We start from the raw sequence: 22,728 nt of genomic DNA, 5'->3' as shown, positions 1-22,728 counted from the left end.
TCTTTCTTTCTTTCTTTCTTTCTTTCTTTCTTTCTTTCTTTCTTTCTTTCTTCTCAGACAGGGTTACGCATCCTTGGCTGTGCTGGCCTCAAACTCACAGTGATCCACCTGCCTCTGCCTCCCTGAGTGCTGAAATTACAGGCTTGTGCCACTTGGTTTTAATCCACATCTTTTAAGGTAGAAAGATCCACCTTTAACTCGGGCCACACCTGGAAGCCTGATAAAGGACATGCAAGAAGGAAGCCTTGCTCTTTGCCAGCTTGCCCTTGCTCTTGATGGCAAGTTCATTCCTTCACTGGCATTAGAGACTACTTCTTCAGGATTCTAGCACATATTTAAGATATGCTTATCCTTAGGGTAGGAACCCTAACCCTAACTCAGACTCACAGACTGAACAACTATTGGATTCTTGGACTTTCCACTGTCAGACAGCCATTGTTGAACTAGCTGAACTGTAAGGCAATCTAATAAATCCCCCCAACAATCAAATAAAAGCAGTGCTGTTCCTGTTCCTTTAGAGAGCCCTGACTAAGACACTGATACCAACCCTAGTAACAAGTAACAGTTTCAAATCAAAGGCCCAGACCCCGCCAGCGGGCAAATAGAAGGAATCACTGGCAACAGTGAGCAGCAGCAGCTTCACTAGGGCAGCCCTGCAGCCTGCTCCCAGCAGAAGACTATAGGGACTCCTTGACTAAATGAAGCTGAATCACTTTCCTGAGAGCAAATCAATCAGTATAAGTCATAATTACAGCTATCACTTATTAAGGGATGTATTATGTACCAGACACGTGGCATACTGCACTACCTAATCTGACCTTATAGCAACCTGCAGAGAAATCAGTCTCTGTGTCTGTCTGTCTCTCCCTCCCTCCCTCTCTTTCCCTCTCTCTTTCTCCCTTCCCACCTCTTGCTGTCACTCTCTCCCTCCACCCTCTCTTCTTTGGATACTGAATCCAGGGCTTAGATGCCTGGAGCAAATGAGGCATGTGGGAGTCAGAGAAGCTAAGTGACTATGCAGGGTCCCTCAGAAAGTAGCAGAGCAGGGGCCAAAGTTGTCCGCTCTGACTTTAGACTTCAGCTACAGTAGCAGACATCCCCTATTTTACAGTCCTGAGCTGCCTGCGAGGTCCTGACTCCTCACATGCCTCTTTGGATATGCATTATCCTATCCAAGACAACCAGCCTCCCACAAACACCCCTTCACGTACCTATCTGCTGGCAGGCTTCCCTGTACTCTGTCACCAATCATATGCTTTTGCTTAAATGCTCCAGCTTAGCAATGTGCCCGAAGCCTGCGTGCACTAACCAACTTAAGTTGGCCTAGTTTCTAAAAAGACAAATACAGCTGAAAGTCAGTTACAGAGGGGCACTTTGAAAGGCCGGGGTGTAGCTCACTGACAGCATGCACTACGTGCATGTGCAAGACTCTGGGTTACACACTTGGGAATAAAGGGGGACGATGATATGGCAGGCAAAGAGACAGTCAGTTCGGTCTTTTCCCTTTCTTTTTAAGACTTTAAATTTTATTTATAGGTGTGTGTAAGGGTACATGCAGACCGCATGGTGCAGGAACCAGCAACGGCTGTGAGAAGGTGCCAGGTTCCCCAGAACTAGAGTTAGGGTGAGCCACATGAGTCCTGAGAGCTGAACCTGGATCCTCTGCAAGAACAGTCAGTGCTCTGAACTGCTGAGCCACCTCTCCAGCCTCTGCCCTGCCTCTTTTTAAGAAATAGTGTAAGACAGTATCTGAGAAAAATATCTTTCCTAAACCAGGATGACAAATAACTGTTAACTTTAAATTTCACAGTAACCCCTGGGTTCAGCAATATAAACCTATTCATTCTCAGGTGACAAGCATATGATAAATTACCTCATTTTTAAGGGATACTGCTTCTGCCAACAAAAAATTTCCAGCCAATTGTCTCAAGGGATATACGTAGCCTTCCTAAAAGCCTAGGCAGTGCAGGGTGCCATGTGCATAGGGCCTGACACATTAATAACAGCAATGGCCAGTGGTGTACCAGTAAGTCTAACCATTGGCTCTCACAGGAAAAATCCCTGTTTGGTGCCAGGCATAGAAGCACATCCCTATAGTCCTAGAATTCAGGACATAGAGGCAGAAGATCAAACAGTCAAGATCATCCTTGATCACCGAGCAACTCTGAAGTCAGCCTGGGTTATTGGAGACACTGTATCAAACAAAACAAAATATCCCAGTTTGTTGGTTTGTTGATTCCCACCACACTAGCTCTCCAGTTACCAAGATGATCAATATGCAGAACTGGGCAGAAACATGCACAGCTCTTGGGGGCTGGTGGAGCAGGTTCAAGAGCACAGAGAATGAATTCATGCCTATTTTATGCTCAACTCTTTTTCTACTCTTGTATTGTCCAGGATCCCCTGCTAGAGAACAGTGCCAACAGCAGTGGGCAAGTCTTTCACCTCAATTAATATAATCAAGCCAACCCCCATAGACATCCCACAGGCCAACCTAGTCTAGACAATCACTCATTCAGATTACCCTCCCCAGCAATTCCAGATTATGTCATATTAGTTAAAGCTAATCACCTGGGGTTCAGTGGTTGAGAACACTTAATGATCTTGCAGAACTGAGCTCAGTTCTCAGCATCTGTATCTGAACTCCAGATCCAAAACGATCTGATGCCTCTGACCTCCTTAGTCACCTGCACTCCTATGCACATACATGCATATCAACATAATTTCAGAAAAATAATAAATCGTTTTAAAAAAAGAAGAAGAACCAACTATACAGTGACTGACCCACATCAGCCAAGGAGGAGCCATATCCTCATTTCTCCTTTAAGTTTCATTTGTCTTTCAGGACTAGTCATTCCTCTGGGCCAGTGAGATGGCTCAGCAGATAAAGATTCTTGCCATCAACCCTAAACTTACTCCCTAGTGCCCACAGGATGGAAGAAAACAGAGTTGTACAGTTTGTCCTCTGACCTCTATATGCACCATGGCATGTGACCCTACCAAAACATAAATGCAATAAAATAAGATGTTTCTTCTTTAGAGAATTCTTTTCTATTCCCCACAGTCATTATTCCCCAAATATTTTTCCTATAAAATTTTATTTTTCCCACTATAAAATAAATATGTGTTCATCAGAGAATATAAAAAACATCCAATAACAAGGGGAAAGAAAAATCTCTTATGATGTCCAAAATCATAATGCAGCCAAGGCTGGCCTTGAACTGATTCTCCTCCTTAACCTTTCAAGTGGAGAGATTACAGGATATGTTACCACATATAGCTTTATAGTTTGGATCACAAATGTACCCAAAGGCCCATGTATTAAAGGCCTTTTCCCCAGGTGGTACTACTGAACAATGGTGGGCTCTTCAAGCGGCAGGGACTAGCTGGGCCTGGTGGCACAAGCCTCCCAGCTACTCCAGAGGCTGACACAGAATGATTCTAAGTCCAAGGGCAGTCTGGGCAACTTAGTGAAACCCTGTCTCAAAATAAAATTAGGAAGAGGAGCTAAGGATGACACTCTAAGATAGAACACTTGCCTGGTATGTATGAAGCTCTCATGGAAAGAGGAAGATCTAATGGGAGGTCTTTGGATCACTGAGGGTATGCCTTCAGGGAAAATCCTGGGAACCCTGACCCTCTATTGCTTCCTAGCCATTGGTCAATAGTTGTGCTCTGATGTGCTCTTCATCACGGTTTTCCAGTATCATCAGGAGAGGCCTAAATGCTGAGTCCCTCTAGTCATGTACTGTATCTGTAAGACGAGGAGCCACAACAAGCCTCCTTTCTTTTTTGGTAGTCATCTCAGGTATTTTCTATAGAGGTGCAGAGCTGACCAGAATGTAGCACTTATCAATCTTTTTTCCCTTTTTAAAACCACTGGCTTCACTGTACAGCGACTGCTTTCGGGGGAGCTCCTCCTGAGAAAAGAGCAGTGTTAGCCACGTCTGTTCCTGCCTTCCAGAGCCCACGCCATGTTCATCCCCAACCTGACAGCCACCCTGGCAGCTGTTCCAGGTTCACCTTGCAATGCTTCGTTACAAGGCATCTCTGCACACAAAAAAACCCTGAGCTGTCCATGTTCACACATGAAGTCTTTCAATCTCAACTACAGTTGGATTTCTTCAGTATCCTGAACACACATTACCACACTGCACTCCTGTGTGGAGCAAAAAAAGCATTTGCCCTTACCTGCATGCCTCTCATTTTCTGGAACCGTGCAATGGTGTCACTGAGGGTGTAGACACGTACATGGCCCATGTGTAGATTGCCAGAAGGGTATGGGAACATGGAGAGCACATAGAATTTTGGTTTTAATTTCTAGGAAAGAGTGACAAAAGATGACAGAAAGTATTTGTTACATATTTTCTGGAAGCTCTGCATGTACTGATATTTTAACACTTTACTCAAAGTAATAATTTAACATTTAAAAAAATTCCTTAAAGAATAAACCCGTTCTCATTATGTAAACTGACAAAAATGTTAAAACCTCCAAAACTGCAAGATCATGGTTTAAGCTAAAGAATAGCCACAATAATTGAAAACAATGTGCTAAGGGCTAATTAGCCTAGTATTTTTAATTTTTTTCTCCCTTTTACACAAACAGTTTCTATCTAGGTCTTAAAGGACTTTTTCCAAATGAGCTTCTAACACAGAGATCTACATTATGCAAATAGAAGACACTGAATTACACAGAAATCTCCAAAACTGGAGTCCCTTCCTCAGCTCCCCGTGGCTGTCTCTTCCTAGGATCCAGTGCTGACAGCCAGGTCTCCAGGCACTAGTTGGGTCCTGAAGTCTATCCAGTACCCTCTGAGTTTCTCTTCCAATAAAAGAGGATGAAGTGGAAAAACCATGAGGGAATCAACCACAGAAGGAACAGCACTGGTTGCTTCCCAGTGGTGACAAATAGGTAAACACAGACCACGGTCATATATTCTCAAGCTTCCAGTAGCAGCAACATAAAGAACACAAAAAAATCTACAAATCTGACTATAAATAAGACAGGGCAGGAGTCCCATTAGGTTGCTACATTTGGACACCCTCAGTCTTCCACTGGCAGGATGGCAAACGTTGTCAAGGGTTTGTGCACATCAGAGAACAAGGGTCCAGTGGAACACGTCTAGTCACAGAGCTGATTACTTACAGGAGACTTGACATCTTTGGGGCTTGTGGAAAGTTCTGCAGAGCTGATGAAAGGGTTAGGCTAACTTTGTAACCTATATGTCTTCTAAAGTCTATAGTTTTGAGTTTTCGGTCCAGGTTAAGCTAAAGCCTCTTAGTACCTTTCCAGAGAATGGAGGAATGTGACCCTATCTGTGAGGACAGATATAAAAAAAAGCAAGCAAGCAATGACCTTCACTCAGCAAAAGAAGGACCAGACTCTTGTCTTTGAGATAGCGTTTCTTAGCAACGAACCTAGACTTCTGAGTAGCTTTTGACCTCCAGCCAAAAGTCTGCAGCCCCTAATCTTCAAGGATGAGCTAACCACCCCCACCTTCAATTGTAGCTGCATCCACACTTGGCGGGACTGGCCAAGCTTGAGCACCTAAGACTAACCAATTATCTTACTTTATACCTTCCTCATCCAATCCTAAATTGCCAAGACTGCAACTTCAAATCTCCCGCAATTTTTCTTTTAAAAACCTAAAGGCTTTTGTCTCCAGGTGCCACTCTTTGCTGACCGGCAGGGGTGACCCCATTGCGCAATGGTTAAATTAAACCTCTTGCTTTTGCAACAAGTCTTGGTCTGGGGGAGTTTCTGGAAAGGGCGCGATCTTGAACTCCTGAGCTGTGAGCCCCCAGGTCTTACACTGAGGACAGAACTGAGGCCCTCATACATGCTCAGCGAGTGCTGTATGCTGCACGCACAGCCCCAAGGATTCACCTCCCTGCCAACCAACATGATGGTGTAACTCTTTTTTGTTTTGTTTTGTTTTGTTTTTCGAGACAGGATTTCTCTGTGTAGTGTTGGCTGTCCTGGACTTACTTTGTAAACCAGGCTGGCCTCAAACCCACAGAGATCCACCTGCCTCTGCCACCCAGAGTGCTGGGATTACAGGCATGCACTGTTGTGCCCAACTGACAGTGGTAACTCTTAAATGAATGCTAATTGGCCTCTAAGGAAGCATCATCTACCAAAGACACAGCCTTCTCCCCCACCCACCCCCACCTCACAGACTTTACAAACCCTGTCTAGGTAACCGGAGGCTCCCCTAACTGAGCCTCAAATTCTGCCATGGGGAATCCAGAAAGAAATTCCCAACCATTCTATTTTACCAATGAAGACCCAGGAGCCAGATGCTGGGGTGAAAACCTACCTGTTCAAAGAGGTAGAGAAAGCACCCAGCTGATCTTCCTACTCAGCTCACATCCCAGAAGGAAAAGGCCAAAAGAGCAATACTAAAAGCCTGCTAGCTCAGCTGATGGCCCAGGAGGAAGCCTGCTAGCTCACCCAACAGCCCAAGAGGAAAAAGCCAACAGCTAAAAGCCCAAGAGCTAGAGAGCTAAAGTGTCCTTCTTCTCCATGCTGTCTTAAATACTCCTCTCAAAGTCCTTCCTTTCTGTTAATCCCTGTCAGCTGGTTTCTTGTTCCACCTTTTGACCTAGGGTTAACTTTATTAAATCCTGTATGCAGAAAGTTCTTGGATTAAAGATGTGTGTTAGGGCAGAGCCACACCAAACAAAAGACAGTTTTTTACAGTTCACAGTCTCAGGGTTCACAATGGGATCAAATATCCTGCAACAGAAGAGTGACAACTGCTGCTTGTGGCCAATGAGGATAGGCCATCTACGGCCACATTATTATTAATTTTGGCCCCCTGGCTTTCCCTTTTTGGTCTCTACTTCTTCCTAGAGCTTTAGGAGGCAGCAAGGCTTTGCCAAAGCACCAAAGCACTAAATACAAACACAGACAGGAATTCATACCCTTCCCTGTACATATGTGGAAGCTGATGTTTTTAATCTCATTTTATTTATTTATTTAGGAAGCTGATGTTTTAAACATTGTTGGCTAGTGTTTTCATAACTGATGTTGGACAGAGCCTACTTGTGATGGTTAATACCAACTGTTAGCCTGGCAGGTTCTAGAATCGCCAAGGGAAGCCTGTCAGTCAACTGGGTTAACTGAGGCGGGAAGACTCAGCCCACATGTGAGTGGTACTGTTCCATGGGCTCGGGCCTTGAACTGAGAAAGTAAGATGAGCAGCAGCATTCATGAGTCTCTGCTTTCTTACTGTAGATGAAATATGACCAACTGCCTTCCTCTCATGACAGCCTGTATTCTCTGAAACCGTGAGTCAAAAAGAACTCTTCCTTACCTTGTTTCTGCCTGGTATTTGATCACAACAACAAAAATAACTAATACTCATCTTCAATCAGAGAAGCAAACTAGATTGCAGCAAACTGGTATTTTGGGGGTTTTGTTTGTTTTGAGACAAGATTTTGCTAGGTAGCACAGGGTGGACTCAAACTTGAAGCAATCCTCCTGCCTCTGCCTCCAGAGTGCTGGGATTATAGGTGTATGTCACCATGTCATGGCCAGCTTCTTGCCAAGTTCTTAAACTTCAGCAAGTTTTAAATCTTTAACAAAACCACAAGCAATTGCTAACCACTACCCACCGCCCACAAAAATGCAAGGCACAACTTTTCTTTGTTCTGTCCGTCCTCTAGAAATAACCAAGGTAAATAGATTGGCAACACCACCTGGAGAAGGGAACTCTTTTTAAAGTTCTTCTTGGAATCTGGAGAATACAAAAGCAAAGCAACCTCTGTACCACTGGAAGGGTGACAATGATTTAAATAAACAGAGTGGCAGGCAGGGAATGGGGGATTCCATGAATGAGAAGGCCCTGAAGGCAAGGCTGGCATATACTTAGGGGCTTCCTGGCCTTTAAGACAGGTCGGGCTGGTGGTTAGTTCCATGATATAGTGCTTGCCTTGCCTGTACAAGCTCACAGACTTTATCCCTGGCATTGGGGAAAGAAGAGGTGAGTGACAGAAAATCCTTTCCAAACGGTGCAACCGCTCATTTTACAGAGTGCAGAAACAAAACGGTTGCCTTTACAAAGCCCTTTCTCCTACCTGTGGTGCATTAGACCCCATAGCGTTTCACTGGGAATTTTCAGGGCTGTAAGAAAAAATTGTAATCACGCTCTTTGGGAGCTAGAAAAGTAATTTAAAAAAAAAAAAAATCCTCGACGTATATATTTGTAGGGTTTTTTTGCTTTCTGGGAAAGGGACTTGCTTTGTAACCCAGGCTGGCCTCAGGCCTCTTGAGTGCTGGGACCTCTGGCCTGTGCCACACCTGGCCTATTTCTAGTTTTTGACTTTCAAGTTATTAAATAAAAACTGTTCTCTTCTATTATAATCACTCTATCTTTTTGTACTATTTATTATATCATATTAATTAACAACCTTGCCCAAACATTTCCTATACACAGCTTCTTCACTAGCCTTTCCTTTTTTTGTATGCTTATTCAATGAAGATTAAATTAATCTTCATTAATTTAAATTAATGGCAACATCAAATAACTCACAATAGACTAGCAAAGCTGAACTCCAAACCTGAGTTCATAAGAGATATACAGAAGAGCAATGCTAGTGAGCCTTTGATATTCGTGAACATTTTTATTTTTGCAGAGATATATTCAGCCTACTGCCTGTCCCTGCCTTGTGCTTTTCTGTGTGAACTAAGTCATTTTCCTTTGTGACAATGAAATGAGTTCTATCATCTGGAGGTGGAAAAGAGAGAAGAAATGACAGGAGTTTGTGTTATAATTGAGTAGGAATCTGACTGAAAGGGAAATTTTCATAATTATATAAAAGTGCAGGAATTCAAACCTTTAAGAGAAAGTACAAATGCCAACGATGGGAAGAGGATGGCTTTTAAAAGCTGGTCCCCTATTTCCATCAGACTGTGATTTAGAGTATGACTTCTGCCTCTCTGAGGACTGCTCTCTGAAGCTGTAACAGTCCTCACGAGCAGGGCCTCCAGTTCTGACCCTCACTTTGCCATGAGCTATGAGGCCTCAGACAAATCCCTGTGCCTTCCCATGCTCATCATTCCCCAGTAATGACTGATACAGAGAGTTTCCAGAGAGCAAGGGCTCTCAGGGGATGGAGTGGGTCCCAGCTTGGCACATTACCTGGGCCTTCGTGTTACTCCCCAGATAAGGATAATGCCTGCTCTCAGGCTGTTCCAATATTAAGTAACTCAACAGATGGAAATGGTACCTGGTACATGGTAACATGCTCACAAAATGGAAGTTGTGGGGGTTTATTTTTTGTTTGTTTGTTTGTTTTAATGGTGGTTGATGATGGTGGCAATATACTTGGCTTCTAAACACTCATTTGGGTGGATTTCAAACGTATTTAATATGTGAGGTGAATTCTTAAGTTCCATACACACCAGTGTTCAGTCAGGTTCACAGTCCCAGGCAAAACAGCACATGATTTTATCTGATATCTATCTATCTGTCTGTCTGTCTATCTAGCTAGCTATCGATCACCAGTTTAGAAGTCTTCTAAAAATGTTCAGATACATTTTTCATTTTCAAAACAAATCTGTAAGATGAACAATGTAAGGAACTGAGAATTATGGGGGTTAAGGGAAAGGCCAAGTGTTCATTGTAAATTACTCAACTTTCTTTTTTAGTGTTCATTTATTTTATACTATAGTCTTAATTCCAAATCTTCTTTCAAAACAATGCCAAAACCACTTTCCAGCTGAATATAAACAGCTCCCACTCTCAGAAGGAAGGAGTGTGAATCCAGTAAAAGTCAGGAGATAGGAAAAGGCAAGTCAAATACAGTGTCAGCTGCAGGACATTCAACTCCTTGCCTCCTTGCCCCACCTAATAAATTCCACAAATTTGACAATAGTTGCTGCTGTTACAAAGGGAAAGTCAAGATGTAAGTATGAAAGTGTTCTAGTACTTTCTCTGACCCAATTATAACAGGAGGCAGAGAACACTCTGAAGAAATCAGTGACAGCCAAATATGAATGATACAACTGATTTGGGTAGAGGACTGGGACCAGAAGCCAAGGTCCACTGATCTACTAAGACACTGAAGGCTGGACCCCAATTTCAGATCACATCAAGAACAGGCTGGCCTCCCTCCTCAGACCATGATGCTCAAGTGGCAGGGCCAAGTCCACAGCAGAAAGGGGCAGATATTTCTCATCTCATACAACCTCCTGACAGATGCAGAGGCAATCTCACATATGACTTCTTAGATCTGTGTGCCACCCTACTACAAAAGGGTCAAAAAGGAGCCAGCACCTGCTGGAACTTCTGTTTTGTCGAGTTTCCCCTGTCAAAGCTCCGCCAGAATACCTACTACAGGGACTGCTATCACACACCACATACAATACTAACACGGGCACATCTACTACACTGGAAACTTTTCTGTGCCCTAACCTTATACCAGCTCCTTTCTCCTCTCAACAATCCTCCTGGGAACCAAATGAGTGCTATTATCACCCTCCATTTTAGGTAAGAAAATGAAAGAGCAGAGAGACTCCATAATTTGCTTTAAGGCCACACACCCAATAACACCCTAAACCAAGCAGTGTGAGCCCAGAGTCCAGGTCCTTAGCTCCTCTTCTCTACTAATGTGGTTTGCAATTGCAATGTCTATACGACCATGTGTTTGCATACTTGGTCACCAGCTAGCTGTGCTGTTTGGGAAGGAGGCAGAACCTTGACAAGGAAGTGGTCACTGGAGGTGAGCCTTGAACTTCTACAGCCTAACCCCACTTCCAGTCCATTCTCTGCTTCCTAACTACGACGCGCTGTGAGCAGCCACCTCACATACCTGACACACTGCCAGGATGGACATTACTCCCTAAACTGTAAATCACAACAGATTCTTCCTCCCTTAAGCTGCTTCTTGTCAGGTGTTTGGCAACAGCAACAAAGAGAGCAGCTGCCCCTCAGGATACTCACGTCCTCTTCTGAAATTCTAGATGCCTGCTCCTTTATCTGTTGATGCCACCACTTCTCAACATCCTTTCTTGTTCGATCTGTGTACTCCTTCGGCCACTTCCCTGTGGCACTGTAAATACATCTGGAACACCCTAGAATTATTCTTCTTTCCCACTGGATGACAGATGGCCCGCAAATTAGCTGCCTGTTCAGAGGAGAGACATAAAAACTCAGCCTCTGACGAACTGATGCCATTCTTCAGGAGGGAAGACCCTAGAAAAGAGGACAAGAGAACATTATATGCACCACTCAGAGCTCTCTCAAGATTGGTCCTTCTAATCAACACAGCCCAGCATTTACTGCCTGTCAGTTGCTTCTCTTCTTTTGGCAAGCATTTCCTAATAGAACATTTTAGAAGTCCTGTTGAATTAGATACAAACATTTCATTAGGAAACATAAAGGTAATCCATGCCCCAAACACCAATGACACAAAACCTCATGGAAACAAAAGAAAGCCACACAGGGCCACTTGCTACAGAATCTCAAAGCAGCACAGGAGATGATGGAGCCCCTCCCTCCAGTTTGTCCAGCATATCAGTTGCTGTCTGTCTGAACTCATCTTGACTTAGCCCCGTACTCAAATACCAGAAGGGATCCAAACACAGTACTCCCAGAAGGACAAGAAATTCTGAACAAAATTAACAAACATTGTTCATATATATATATATATATATATATATATATATATATATATATATATATATATTTATGTGTGTGAGTTCAACAAACCTTATAGACTAAACCAGGAAATAACCATTAGTTAAAAAACGTTATATTCATTTCCCAAATTTTTGGGGTGATCTTTTGTACTTTGTGTGAAGGTTGTCTCTATGTATTCAATTGTTGATTACTGTACCTGTAGAGAGAAGAATACTAGCCCAGATCTTGGTATTGTTCTTATAACCGGCGTTGAGGTTTGGTCTGGTACTATGTATTCTAATGCTAATTACTGCCCCCCAAGATATGGCTGCTGACCAGATGAGTGCATTCTCATGCATAACAAATTATGTATGTGACTTTGTGTGACTTTGCTGCTAATATTCTCTGACTAGTTAGATAAAATAACTGACAACCTGTAGCTGGGCAGAAGATGGGTAAGCAGCGTTTAGGTTCCCGGGCTTGGGGTCTCAGAGAAATGAGGCAGGAAGAAAGAGAAGAAGCAGAAGCGATACCAAGAGGAGAAGCCAGAGAAAAGGAAGTCAACAAGTGGCAGAATGGACCATGAGCATGTGGCCATGAGGGCTGGCCTGATGGAACAGGAGCAGCCCAGATAGGAACAATTTTGGCAAATAACTTGGGGTGTTTACCTAGGAAATAGCAAAAAAGCTTAGAGGGTTGATGCCTGCCCAGTTATGATGCCTTGCAGCCTTTATAATTTAAAAAAAGTCTCAATTATTTGGGAACTAGTTGGGGCAGAGAAGTCCTCTACAGTCGAATACCCATTCCCCAACACAGATCTTATATTTTGTAAATATTTGTTCCTTCCTCACCTGCCAAAGGCAATCAATCTAGAATTGTATCTGATTGGCTTTAATAAAGAACTGTCAGCAAATAACTAGGCAAGAGGGAGAAGGCGGAACTTCAGGGTAGAAAGAGGGTTTGGGAGAAAAAAGCAAGTGACAGAACAGGCCTGACCTCGTCTGAAAGTCGCCGGGAACTACCAATTACAGGAGGAAGATAATAAAATTCCCTACCCAAGAAATAACCTGGAGGTAACCACAAGAATGGAAGGAATCTTTTCTCAGAGTAGGGCATCTGTGCTGGGCAGCCCACCAACCTGGTAGAACTTTCATGGCATAGAAATATCTAATATTCCTGAGGTCTATAGATGGCTTGTTCAATGTTAATTAGCCACAAACACCTTGTAACAAGCTTGCCCTTGCTGAATGTCACCCAGTTGTGTAACTGCTAAGCTATAATTTCCCAAATCTCGCTGTAAACCAATAAAAAAAACCCTCCCCCTGGGCTTGGGATTCTACAGTCTACACTGCTGGTTGGTGACAGTGTGGGCCTGAGCTCCAGCTTCTAATAAAAGAGTCTACTACATTTGCATTGGAATCAGCTCCTCGGTGGTCTTTGGGGTCCACGAGACTTGGGCATAACACAAGGTGGAAGATTTGCCAGCAGAACAATGAAGTGAAAGGAAAGACATGAGCAGGAACAGAGAAGTAGTAGCAGGATTAGTCAGGCTAAACTAGAAAGCTGGCTGGGAATCTGCCCAGCTAAAATGCCTACACTTTAAAACATTGAAAGCCTCTAGTCTGAAAGTCCCATTATATCATTGAATAATATAGGTCCACACACTGTTCCAGGCAGTGCAGATACAGCAACAGAGAGTCCCAGGCGCTTAAGACACAGAAAAGCCCTGGGTTCCGTCCCTGCAAAAACAAAAGACAAAGTGTATTCTCTCACAGCAACTATATATACACAGAGAAGCAGGTAACACACGAACATAACACAGAGCGGCACTGTTACATAACCCTGGAGTAAAATACTGTGTAGGGTCCAGCATGGTAACCACCTGGATTCAGATTTTAATCTTGAAACTTCACTAGTTTCCTCCTCAGGGAAATGGCAGAAACGGCCCTGATGAAGAACTTTCCTGCTTTATCCCTTTTAAAGGAGCTGAGATGAGATTTCATCAAACATTTAGGATGTAGTACTAAAAAAACACCCTAAATTTTCTGCCTTCTTGCAAAACAGCAAAGGAGAGGTAAAAAGAACTTTCAAAAACAAGAGAAACATAAGAAAACCTGGCATCCCAAACTGGCATCAATCATCTGCTTCTCTGAAAACTGTTTCCGTATCTAGGGTTTGGCCTGTTACATGAAGGCACTGGATCAAATGTTGCCAGGAGGGTTGCTACAGGTTCTAAAAGGGAATTCACCCTCACATAACATGGCACTGTGGCACTGGCTGTTATAAGCTCATCTGCACAAGTTCTTGACATACCAAGTCCCACTATTTTTAACACCTCTTACTCTTTTAGGGCTACAGTAAGTGACAGACTGGGAGGGTAGAAAGGGAAATCCCCCCATCAGCTGGGTTTGGATATTTTAAAATAGGTAAATATGACTATTTAGGAATTAGAGTGAACTACATGAAGTTGGCTAATTACTAGCAAGTCTATACGGCCAACTTCATATAAGGAAGGCAATTACATTTATTATAGACTTCTATATTATTACAACTATGTACGAGTGTCAGAAATTTTATGGTTTTCTTATTAAGCAAACATTCAAAAACTACTCTAATAAGCCAAAGCTGTCCATCAGCAGACGGCACCTAGACAGGTATTTGACACTTCTTTCCTAGACAGAACCTAAGAAGAGTATTCTGGATTACTCTTTCATAAATAGAAATAGGATTTAATAGAGCTGGAGGGATGGCTCAGACTACTCAGTAGTCAGACGGCACTGACTACTCTTCCAAAGGTCCTGATTTCAATTCCCAGCAACCACATGGTGGCTCACAACCATCTATAATATGATATAATGCCCTCTTCTGGCGTGCAGGCACACATGCAGGCAGAACACTGGGTAAATAATAAAGAAATCTTTAAAAAATATAGAAAAAAGAAAATGAAATAGGATAATAAAACACAAATTGGGGCTGGAGGGATGGCTCAGAGGTTAAGAGCACTGGCTGTTCTTCCAAAGGTCCTGAGTTCAATTCCCAGCAACTACATGGTGGCTCACAACCATCTGTAATGAGATCTGGTGCCCTCTTCTGGAGTGCAGGCACACATGCAGGCAGAATGCTATATAATAATTAAATCTTTTTCAAAAAATAAATAAACACAAGTTGACCTGAACTGCTGTTGTTATATTTTGAGACTTGATTACCCATCATGACAGATAAATGAGTCAATGAGTAATCCCCAGCAGGAGCAATATGAATGCACAGTAACACTCTCTTCTGGATGAAAAATACCCTTGCATTACACCAGGCTCTCTAATAACTCCTCCTTTGCTTAAATCAATGAACTGGAAAACATTAAAACAGATCTAAGTATACACAAGAATTTAAAGGCCATAAAGAGGGCTGGTAAAGGCTCTGCCACCAAACCTCACTACCCAGGTTTGACCCCTGAGACCCTCAAGGTGGAGGAAAGAACCAACTGTGAAAGCTGTGTCCAGTGGTCATGGCACACATGCCCACAAACAAATAAATAAATATAGTTAAAGTTCACAGAGAAAAAAGCCCATGCAGACTAGGAAGTGGCCTGGGTGGCAAGTGAGTAAAGTCTGTGCAGCATAAGCATGAAGATCTAAATTCAGACTCCCAGCAGCCACGTAAAAAGCCCAAAGGTAGCACACATGTTTGTGTCCCCAGTACTGCGGTGGCGGTTGTGGAGACAGGAAGACCCCTGGCGCCCACTGACCAGCCAAGTTAGTCAATCACAGAGCTTCAGAGAGAGACCCCATCACAGAAACTAATGCAGAGAAAGATTGAAAAAAACCATCTAGCACTGGGGACTAAAGAGACGGCTCATTGTACAAGAGTACTACAGCTCCTACAGAGCACCCTCAGGGCAGCTCTATACCTCCAGCTTAAGGGACCCCATGTCTCTCCTGACCTTCAAGGCTTTCTGCACACATATGATATACAGACATACACTCAGGAACACACATATACACATAAGATAAATAACGCACACAAAATTAAATAACAAAAACCATTTCACGTTGACCTCTGGACTCCATATGTATACTTGTGCACATATGTACATCCCAAAAAATAAAAAATAAAAATAACAGAATCTCAATATACACATCCCAGGCTGGCCTCCAGTTCTCCATTCTTTTGCCTCAGGCTCCTCAGGGCTGGGATTACATGTGTGCCACCACAGCCAGCTCTGAAAATGACTGATTATTCAATGTATTTGAGAAAATTTTAAATTAGAGCTCAACCTCCAATCACAAACTGGCATAAGTCCCAATGTTTTGGGGGGAAGTAGGAATTTGAAACAGGCTTTCAAGAAGCTCAACCTGGCCTTGAACTAGCACTGCAGACACTTATGTCCTTGAACTCCTGACCCCCTGCCTCTGCCTCCCAAATATTGTGCTTATAGTTATCACACACCATGAAACTTAGCTAATAAGGATGCTTTTTTAAGTACCAGTTAATCACTCTTACTCCAAAACCATAAAATATTGTATACCAGAAATGTATAAATTGGTAGGGTGGGATATGCTTGTAATCTCAGCACTAAAGAGGTTATGACAAGAGAATCTTATGTCCTGAGACATAAGTGAGACCCTGTTGTAAGAAAGAAAAGAAAAAGAAAAAATATAAACAAATTGCTAGTGTAAACAATTTGCTAAAAAAAAATTATTTGTCCCAAACTACAATGACAAAAGGTTATGCAACTCCACAAAGAGTTCACATATGAGAATTGAACCCAAACATGTTCAAAATAGGTTAAGGTGTAGGCATGGAAGTATAGCTCAGTGGTACGTACTTGCTTGCAAAGCCTTGGATTCAATCCATATCACCAGAAAAATGGATGACAGGTGGAGGATGAGGATGAAGGTGGGATAAGAGAAGACAAAAACTAAGAAACATGAAAAAAAATCAACTATACAATTAATCAAAGAAATAAAAATATATTGCTTATCAAAAATGTTTTAATGAAAATAATTGTCTGTATACACTACTAGGAATGTAAATTGAGAACACCTCTCTGAAGCAATTTAGCAATGTATGCATGGGGGTTAAAAAGCTTGATGTCAGCCCAGTGGTGGTAGCGCACGCCTGTAATCCCAAAGCTCAGGAAGCAGAGGCAGGAGGACCTCTGTGAGTTTGAGGTCAGTCTGGTCTACAAGTCCAGGACAGCCAGGGAGAGAGAAACACTGTCTCAAGAAAACAAAAGGAGGAGGAGAAGAAGAAGCAAGAGGAGCAGCAGGAGCAGCAGCGTGATGTCTCACACCTGAAGGCCAGGAGCTTGGGAGGTTGCAGTAGGAGGACTGCCAGGAGGGCCAGTACAACCTGGGCTACCATCAGTTTCAGGGAAGCTTGGGCTATGCAGCAAGACGCCGACTTTAAAACAAACAAACAAGGGGCAGGAGAGATGCACAGGATCCCAGCTTGGTTCCCAGCACCCACACTGGGTGGCTCACAATTGCCTACGGCCCTAGCTTGAGGGAGATCTGATGCCTCTGGCCTCTATGGACACCTACACTCATGTGCACATACACACAGAGACACATAATTAAAAACAAATCTTAAACAAAACAAAAACAGATCTGTTAAGAAAATCTAAAGATTAAGCATATATAACAGATGTTCATCATATCCTTGGTACTTGGGTTTAAGCCCCAGTACCAAATAAAAATAAAACAAATAAATCCTGTAAAAATGGGGGCTGAATACAGCTTGGTGGTAGAGCAACCAGTGTCTGAGGCACTGATTAGTCCCATCCCCAGCACTGCAAATAATAAAGTCCACACCCTTAGCACAGGCCCACGATCACCCTCAGATGCTTATTCACTAGGGGAATACACTAAGAACAAATAGTCTTTACTCATACCTATGAGTTTACAGAACTTTTAGGTCTCAACTCTATTCTGTTCTTCCTAGGCATAGCTCTGGGTCATTTCAAGTACCTCTCCATGGAAGTCCTAATAGGCATTGACCCTTCCTGGCATCAAAAGCAGCCATTTTAGCAGAGGGTGGTGTAGATACACTGAATGAAAAAGATATGACTCACATCTTACATTTACAATTAGCTTGGACCCTTTCTTCCGTAGCTTTGCCTCATCTTATTTCTTTACTTGCTGGAATGTTCTCTTCTGCCTCTTTCCAAATCATTGCAGTATTCTTTCAAGTCAACCTTGACTTGACCTCACCTTACATGGGACAGATGGTTAAAGTAATTGAGAATATAAGGGCCTCAGAAATGGGCCCAAAAAGATGATCATAAATACAGAAACCTAAAGCAATGGTAGGAAACAGGTGAAGAACAAGAACACAGGGAGACACACACAAAGGCATCCATGTGCTCCCAAAAAAATATGCAAGAACAGAGTTAAAAGCAGGAGGATTAGAGGTTCAAGGCCAGTTTCATAAAACTCTTCTCGGGGGTCGGGGGAGCCAAACAAGGCAGGGAGGAGGGAAATTAAGGTATGTCAGACACAGTGGGTGAGTACATGCCTGGGATCCCAACACTTAGAAGGCTAAAGGGGAAGACTGTTCGTTCACCATCAGCTTGGACGACAGAGCAAGCTCATAACAACTTGGAATAAACAGCAAGACGCGGTCTCAAAGAATCAAAACAAGTAACTAAACACACACTTCACCCCAACAAACAAGTCTTGTAAAAACATGTCTTGAAAACACAAATGTTAATAAGCAAATGCTACTTCTAATTTCCTGCAGGGCCGCAGGCAAATTATTTCCTATCTGGAACTCCACCTTCTGTGTAAGCTGTGAGCCTATGAGAGATCCAGAAGACTTCTGAGGACCTGCAAGTCCTCATACACTGTGGGTCCCCCAAAGATGAACTACTGTATGATCATTGTCTGGGTCCAGACCCCCAACCCCGGAGTGAAGATCTAGACAACTTGGGCAGGCGAGTAGTAGAGGAGAATTCGAACACAAAGCCCTGTGAATATGTGCGTTCTCCCAGCAGGTGTCCGGAGCTGTCAACATGGTCCATAGCTGAAAGAACCTGTAAACTAAAATCTCGAAGCTTTGCCCAGTTTGGAAAACTGCAAGGTCCCGGGACTCTCAACTCCTACCCCCAGCCACTGGGGCTAAGCGGGGCCTGCCTCTCACCCTCCTGAGCTCCGGCAGGCGGTTACCTGTGCTCAAGCTTGCAACAACCCTCTGCCTCGTTGCCCGAGCCTTACACGAACCAGACCAGGCCAGTCACTATGGGCGCCGCCATGTTGGCAAAACAACAACTTTATGTGAAGCGGAGGCCGCGGACACAGACAGGAGAGGCGGAGCCAAGGAGGAAGGACCAGAAGCCTGAGCGGTGGCGCTGACTCAGCCCCCAGACCGGTCCCGCCCCGGGGCAGGCCCCGCCCAGGCCCCGCCCTCTGCGCAGGCTTTCCTGATTTGAGCAAATTCTACCTACCTGGAAGTCAGGTCGTTACGGTTGAGGCAGAAACTTGTAGGGAGGCTAAAGGATAAAAGCGGCAGGTGGTAAAAGGAGCTCGGGATGGTTCAAGTCCAGGGTTTGAATTTCAGTGACGCAGAAGCTGCCTGTTGGGCTGGTTTGCCCGACTTTTTGATCCATTCTGGACCTGGTGATGGTTGGAGCACTTTTCGTCCACCATATCAGATGATCTTCTAATCCCAGGAGGAGTAAAGTACTGGCAGTTAGGAAAACAAGCTGTCTGACCACTTTCCTTAGGGGTTTAATGTACCCCATAGCCCTGCCCACAACGGAGCACGTGCTTCTGGCCTGTAATAAATCAAGGAATTGCAAAGGAACAGTGATGTGAAGAGTTTTTGAACTCACGTGAGAAATCCAGAATACTGGTATTTGTTAATAGCGCAAAACAGTTGTTGTCCAGTAGAGCAAAAAACAATGGCTGAGAGGCATCTTTTCCTACAGGACTGAAATCAATTGTACCTTCACAGACAACCCATCCCATTACTGTGCATATTCTCCATCTTTAGTTTCTACCCTTACATGGATGAAAACAGTCCATAGAGTGGACAGCAGGGGTGTACACTCCTACAGAATAAAACTTTATTCTGTGTTGTTCTAGTCAGGGAAACACAGGAACCTTATGTCCAGTTCAAAGACTAAAAAAAAAAAAAAGTTTCCTGATAGTTGAAAGCCCAAAACACCACGTTATTTCTAGACCAGCATCAAATCTCACTTGGAAAACATCTAGCTGCTCCCACAAATATGTGCCACCGTTGCCCTTGGATATTTTGCACTAGGCTTCGACACCACCACACCCCAAGTGCTCAATTCTAGCCAACCCCATCCCATCCTCACCCACCCCAATCTGCCTATAAAATCTATTCTTCCTAACCCTTTCCTATCGAGATCCCTGCTGCCCCAGACCCCTTCTTTTTACATGGATTGTTTCTATGGATTGCAGCTTGATTATCATTTACTTAATGGCTAAGATCCCCTTATAAGTGAATGCATACCATATTTACTTTTCAAGTTCTAGGTTATCTTAGGATTTTTTTTTTTAGTTCCATACATTTGCCTGTAGATCTTATGATGTCATTTTTTAATAGAGTAATACTCCATTTTGTAAATGCACATTTTCTTTATCTGTTCTTTTGTTGAGGGACATCTAGGTTGTTTACAGTTTCTGTCTATTATGAATAAAGCCATAGTTGTAGTAAATAAAAAATGACTTTTGGGCTATATAATGTTTATTATTATTTGCCCTATGATTATCACAGTGGTATAATCTAACTCGCTATCACAAATAATAAGACACAGACACCTGTTAGATTTATAATTGTGTTATTTACCTTGGGCCCGGGAGATATGCTCCTTACACTGTCTCAAAATCTTCACCATCCATCTCCCAGCCCCCATCCAATGCCATCCACCTTAATTTTCCTCATCTAGTCTAACCTTCTATCCATAATCCCATGGTACTTGCTTGTATTCTTCATCTGGGCCTTTTTACACCATTATTGGAGTCTTTCCTCCAGGCCCATGTGATTTCTTCTCCAGGCTAACCCCTTCTTGTCATCCTCCTTCTTCCTGTCCTTTTGTCCTTATGTTCCCGTGATTCTCCTCAACAGCCCAGGAACCCTAACCATGCCTACCCCATTCAGCCCTGCCCAGGTATAGCCTGTTTAATCAACCAATCAGGTATGTCTTAGGCAGGTTTACACAAACAAGGATGGGTTTATCCGGCAGGCAGTAACCAGACCTTCAGGGCCAGTAATTAGCATTAGATCAACCTCCAACAAGCCACAGTGAACATAGCTGACCAAGTGTCCTTGCGATAGGATGGTCCTTTGAGTACATGCCCAAGAGTGCTATAGCTTGAGTCTTGAGGTGGATGGATTCCCAACCTTCTAAGGAATTACAATATTGATTTCCATAGTGGCTGTACAAGTTTATGCTCCCATCATTAATGGAGGAAGGGTCCATTAATGAAGATTCCAAGGATGCTCTACATCCTTGCCAACATGAGCTGTCACTTGTGTTATTGATTTTAGCCATTCTGACAGGTATAAGATGAAACCTCAAAGTAGTTTCTATTTGAATTTTCCTGATGACCAAGAATGTTGAACATTTCCTTAAGAGTTTTTTAGTCATCTGGGACTGCTGTATTGAGCATTCTCTGTTTAGATCTGTACCTTGTTTTAAAATTGAATTATTTGTTGGTTTTTTTAAAATCTAGTTTCTTGAGTTATTCATATATTTTAAGTATTAGTTCTCTATAATATGTGGAGTTGGTAAAAAAAAATCCTTTTTCATTCTGTGGGCTGCTATTTTGTTTTATTGATGGTATCCTTTAGTTTACAGAAACTTTTCAGTTTCATGAAGTCCAATTTATTAATTGTTGATCTTAATGCCTGCACTATTGGCATTCTGTTCAGAAAGTTGTCTACTGTGCCAAGGCATTCAAGGCTATTTTCCCACTCTCTACTCTATCAGGTTAAATGTGTCTGGTTTTATGTTGAGGCATCTGATCCACTTGAACTTGAGTTCTGCAGGAGAATAAATATGAAAATATTTGCATTCTTCTATATGCAGACATCCAGTTTGGCCAACAGCATCATTTATTGAAGATGCTATCTTTTTTCCAGTGTGTATTTCTGGCTTCTTTCTCAAAAATTAAGTGTCCATAGGTGTATAGATTTATGTCTGGGTCTTCGATTTGATTCCATTGGTTAACCTGTCTATTTTTATGCCAATACTATGCAGTTTTTATAACTATATCTCTGTAGTACAACTTGAAATTGAAAATGAGGGCATCTAGCAGTTCTATTCTTGTTCAAGATTGCTTTAACTATTCTGGTTTTTGTTTGTTTTGTTTTTTCATATGAAGTTAAGAATTGTCCTTTCAAGATCTGTGAAGAATTGTGTTGGAGTTTTGGTGGAGACTGTATTGAACCTGTAGATTGCTTTTGGTAGGATGGTCATTTTTACTATGTTAATCCTACCTATCTATGAGCATTGGAGATCTTTCCATCTTCTAATGTCATCTTCAATTTCTTTCTTCAAAGAATTGAAGATTTTATCATACAAGTCTTTCACTTGATCGGCTAGAGTTATGTCAAAACATTTTATATTATTTGAGGCTATTGTGAAAAGTGTTGTTTCCCTGATTTCTTTCCCAATCCATTTGTCATTTGTCATCTCTATGTAGGAGAGCTACTGATATTTTTTCTTTAGTTAATCTTGTATTCAGCCAATTTGTTGAAAGTGTTTAGCAGCTATAGGCATTCCCTGATGGAATTTTTATGTATACTATCCATATCATCTGCAAATAATGATATTTTGACTTTTTCCTTTCTAAATTGTATCCCCGTGTTCTCCTTCAGTTGTCTTAGTGTTCTATTTAAAACTCTGAGAACTATATTAAATAGATGTAAAGAGATTGGACAGCCTTGTCTTGGTCCTGATCTTAGTGGAATTGCTTTGAGTTTCTCACCATTTAATTTGATGATGGCTATCTGCCTGATTTATCTTGCCTTTGTTATGTTTAAGTATGTCCCTTGTATCCTTGATCTCTCCAAGACTTTTGTCATAAAGAGGTGTTAGATTTTGTCAAAAGCCTTTTCTGCATATAATGAG

General features: G+C 42.6%; 1 protein-coding gene across 2 annotated transcripts in view; it reads right to left on the bottom strand.

Moving 5' to 3' along the window:
- The window catches only part of Lars2 (leucyl-tRNA synthetase 2, mitochondrial), a 105,642-nt gene extending 86,762 nt beyond the window's left edge, over positions 1 to 18,880 (bottom strand). Inside the window, exons 1-3 of one of the 2 annotated variants that reach the window (XM_055601744.1) lie at positions 18,794 to 18,880; positions 10,950 to 11,201; positions 4,192 to 4,320 (exon numbers count right to left, since the gene is read on the bottom strand). In XM_055601744.1, coding sequence (XP_055457719.1) covers positions 4,192 to 4,320; positions 10,950 to 11,183 — 363 coding nt within the window. In that variant the 5' untranslated portion in view covers positions 11,184 to 11,201; positions 18,794 to 18,880. The remainder of the gene's footprint in view (positions 1 to 4,191; positions 4,321 to 10,949; positions 11,202 to 18,793) is intronic. The other variant, XM_055601745.1, reaches the window with a different exon arrangement.
- Positions 18,881 to 22,728: the final 3,848 nt, after the last annotated feature.

This window comes from Psammomys obesus, unplaced genomic scaffold (genome assembly GCF_907164565.1).
Source record: "Psammomys obesus unplaced genomic scaffold, mPsaObe1.curated_primary_1811, whole genome shotgun sequence".
Lineage (NCBI taxonomy): Eukaryota > Metazoa > Chordata > Mammalia > Rodentia > Muridae > Psammomys > Psammomys obesus.
This window is presented reverse-complemented; position numbering and strand designations above follow the sequence as displayed.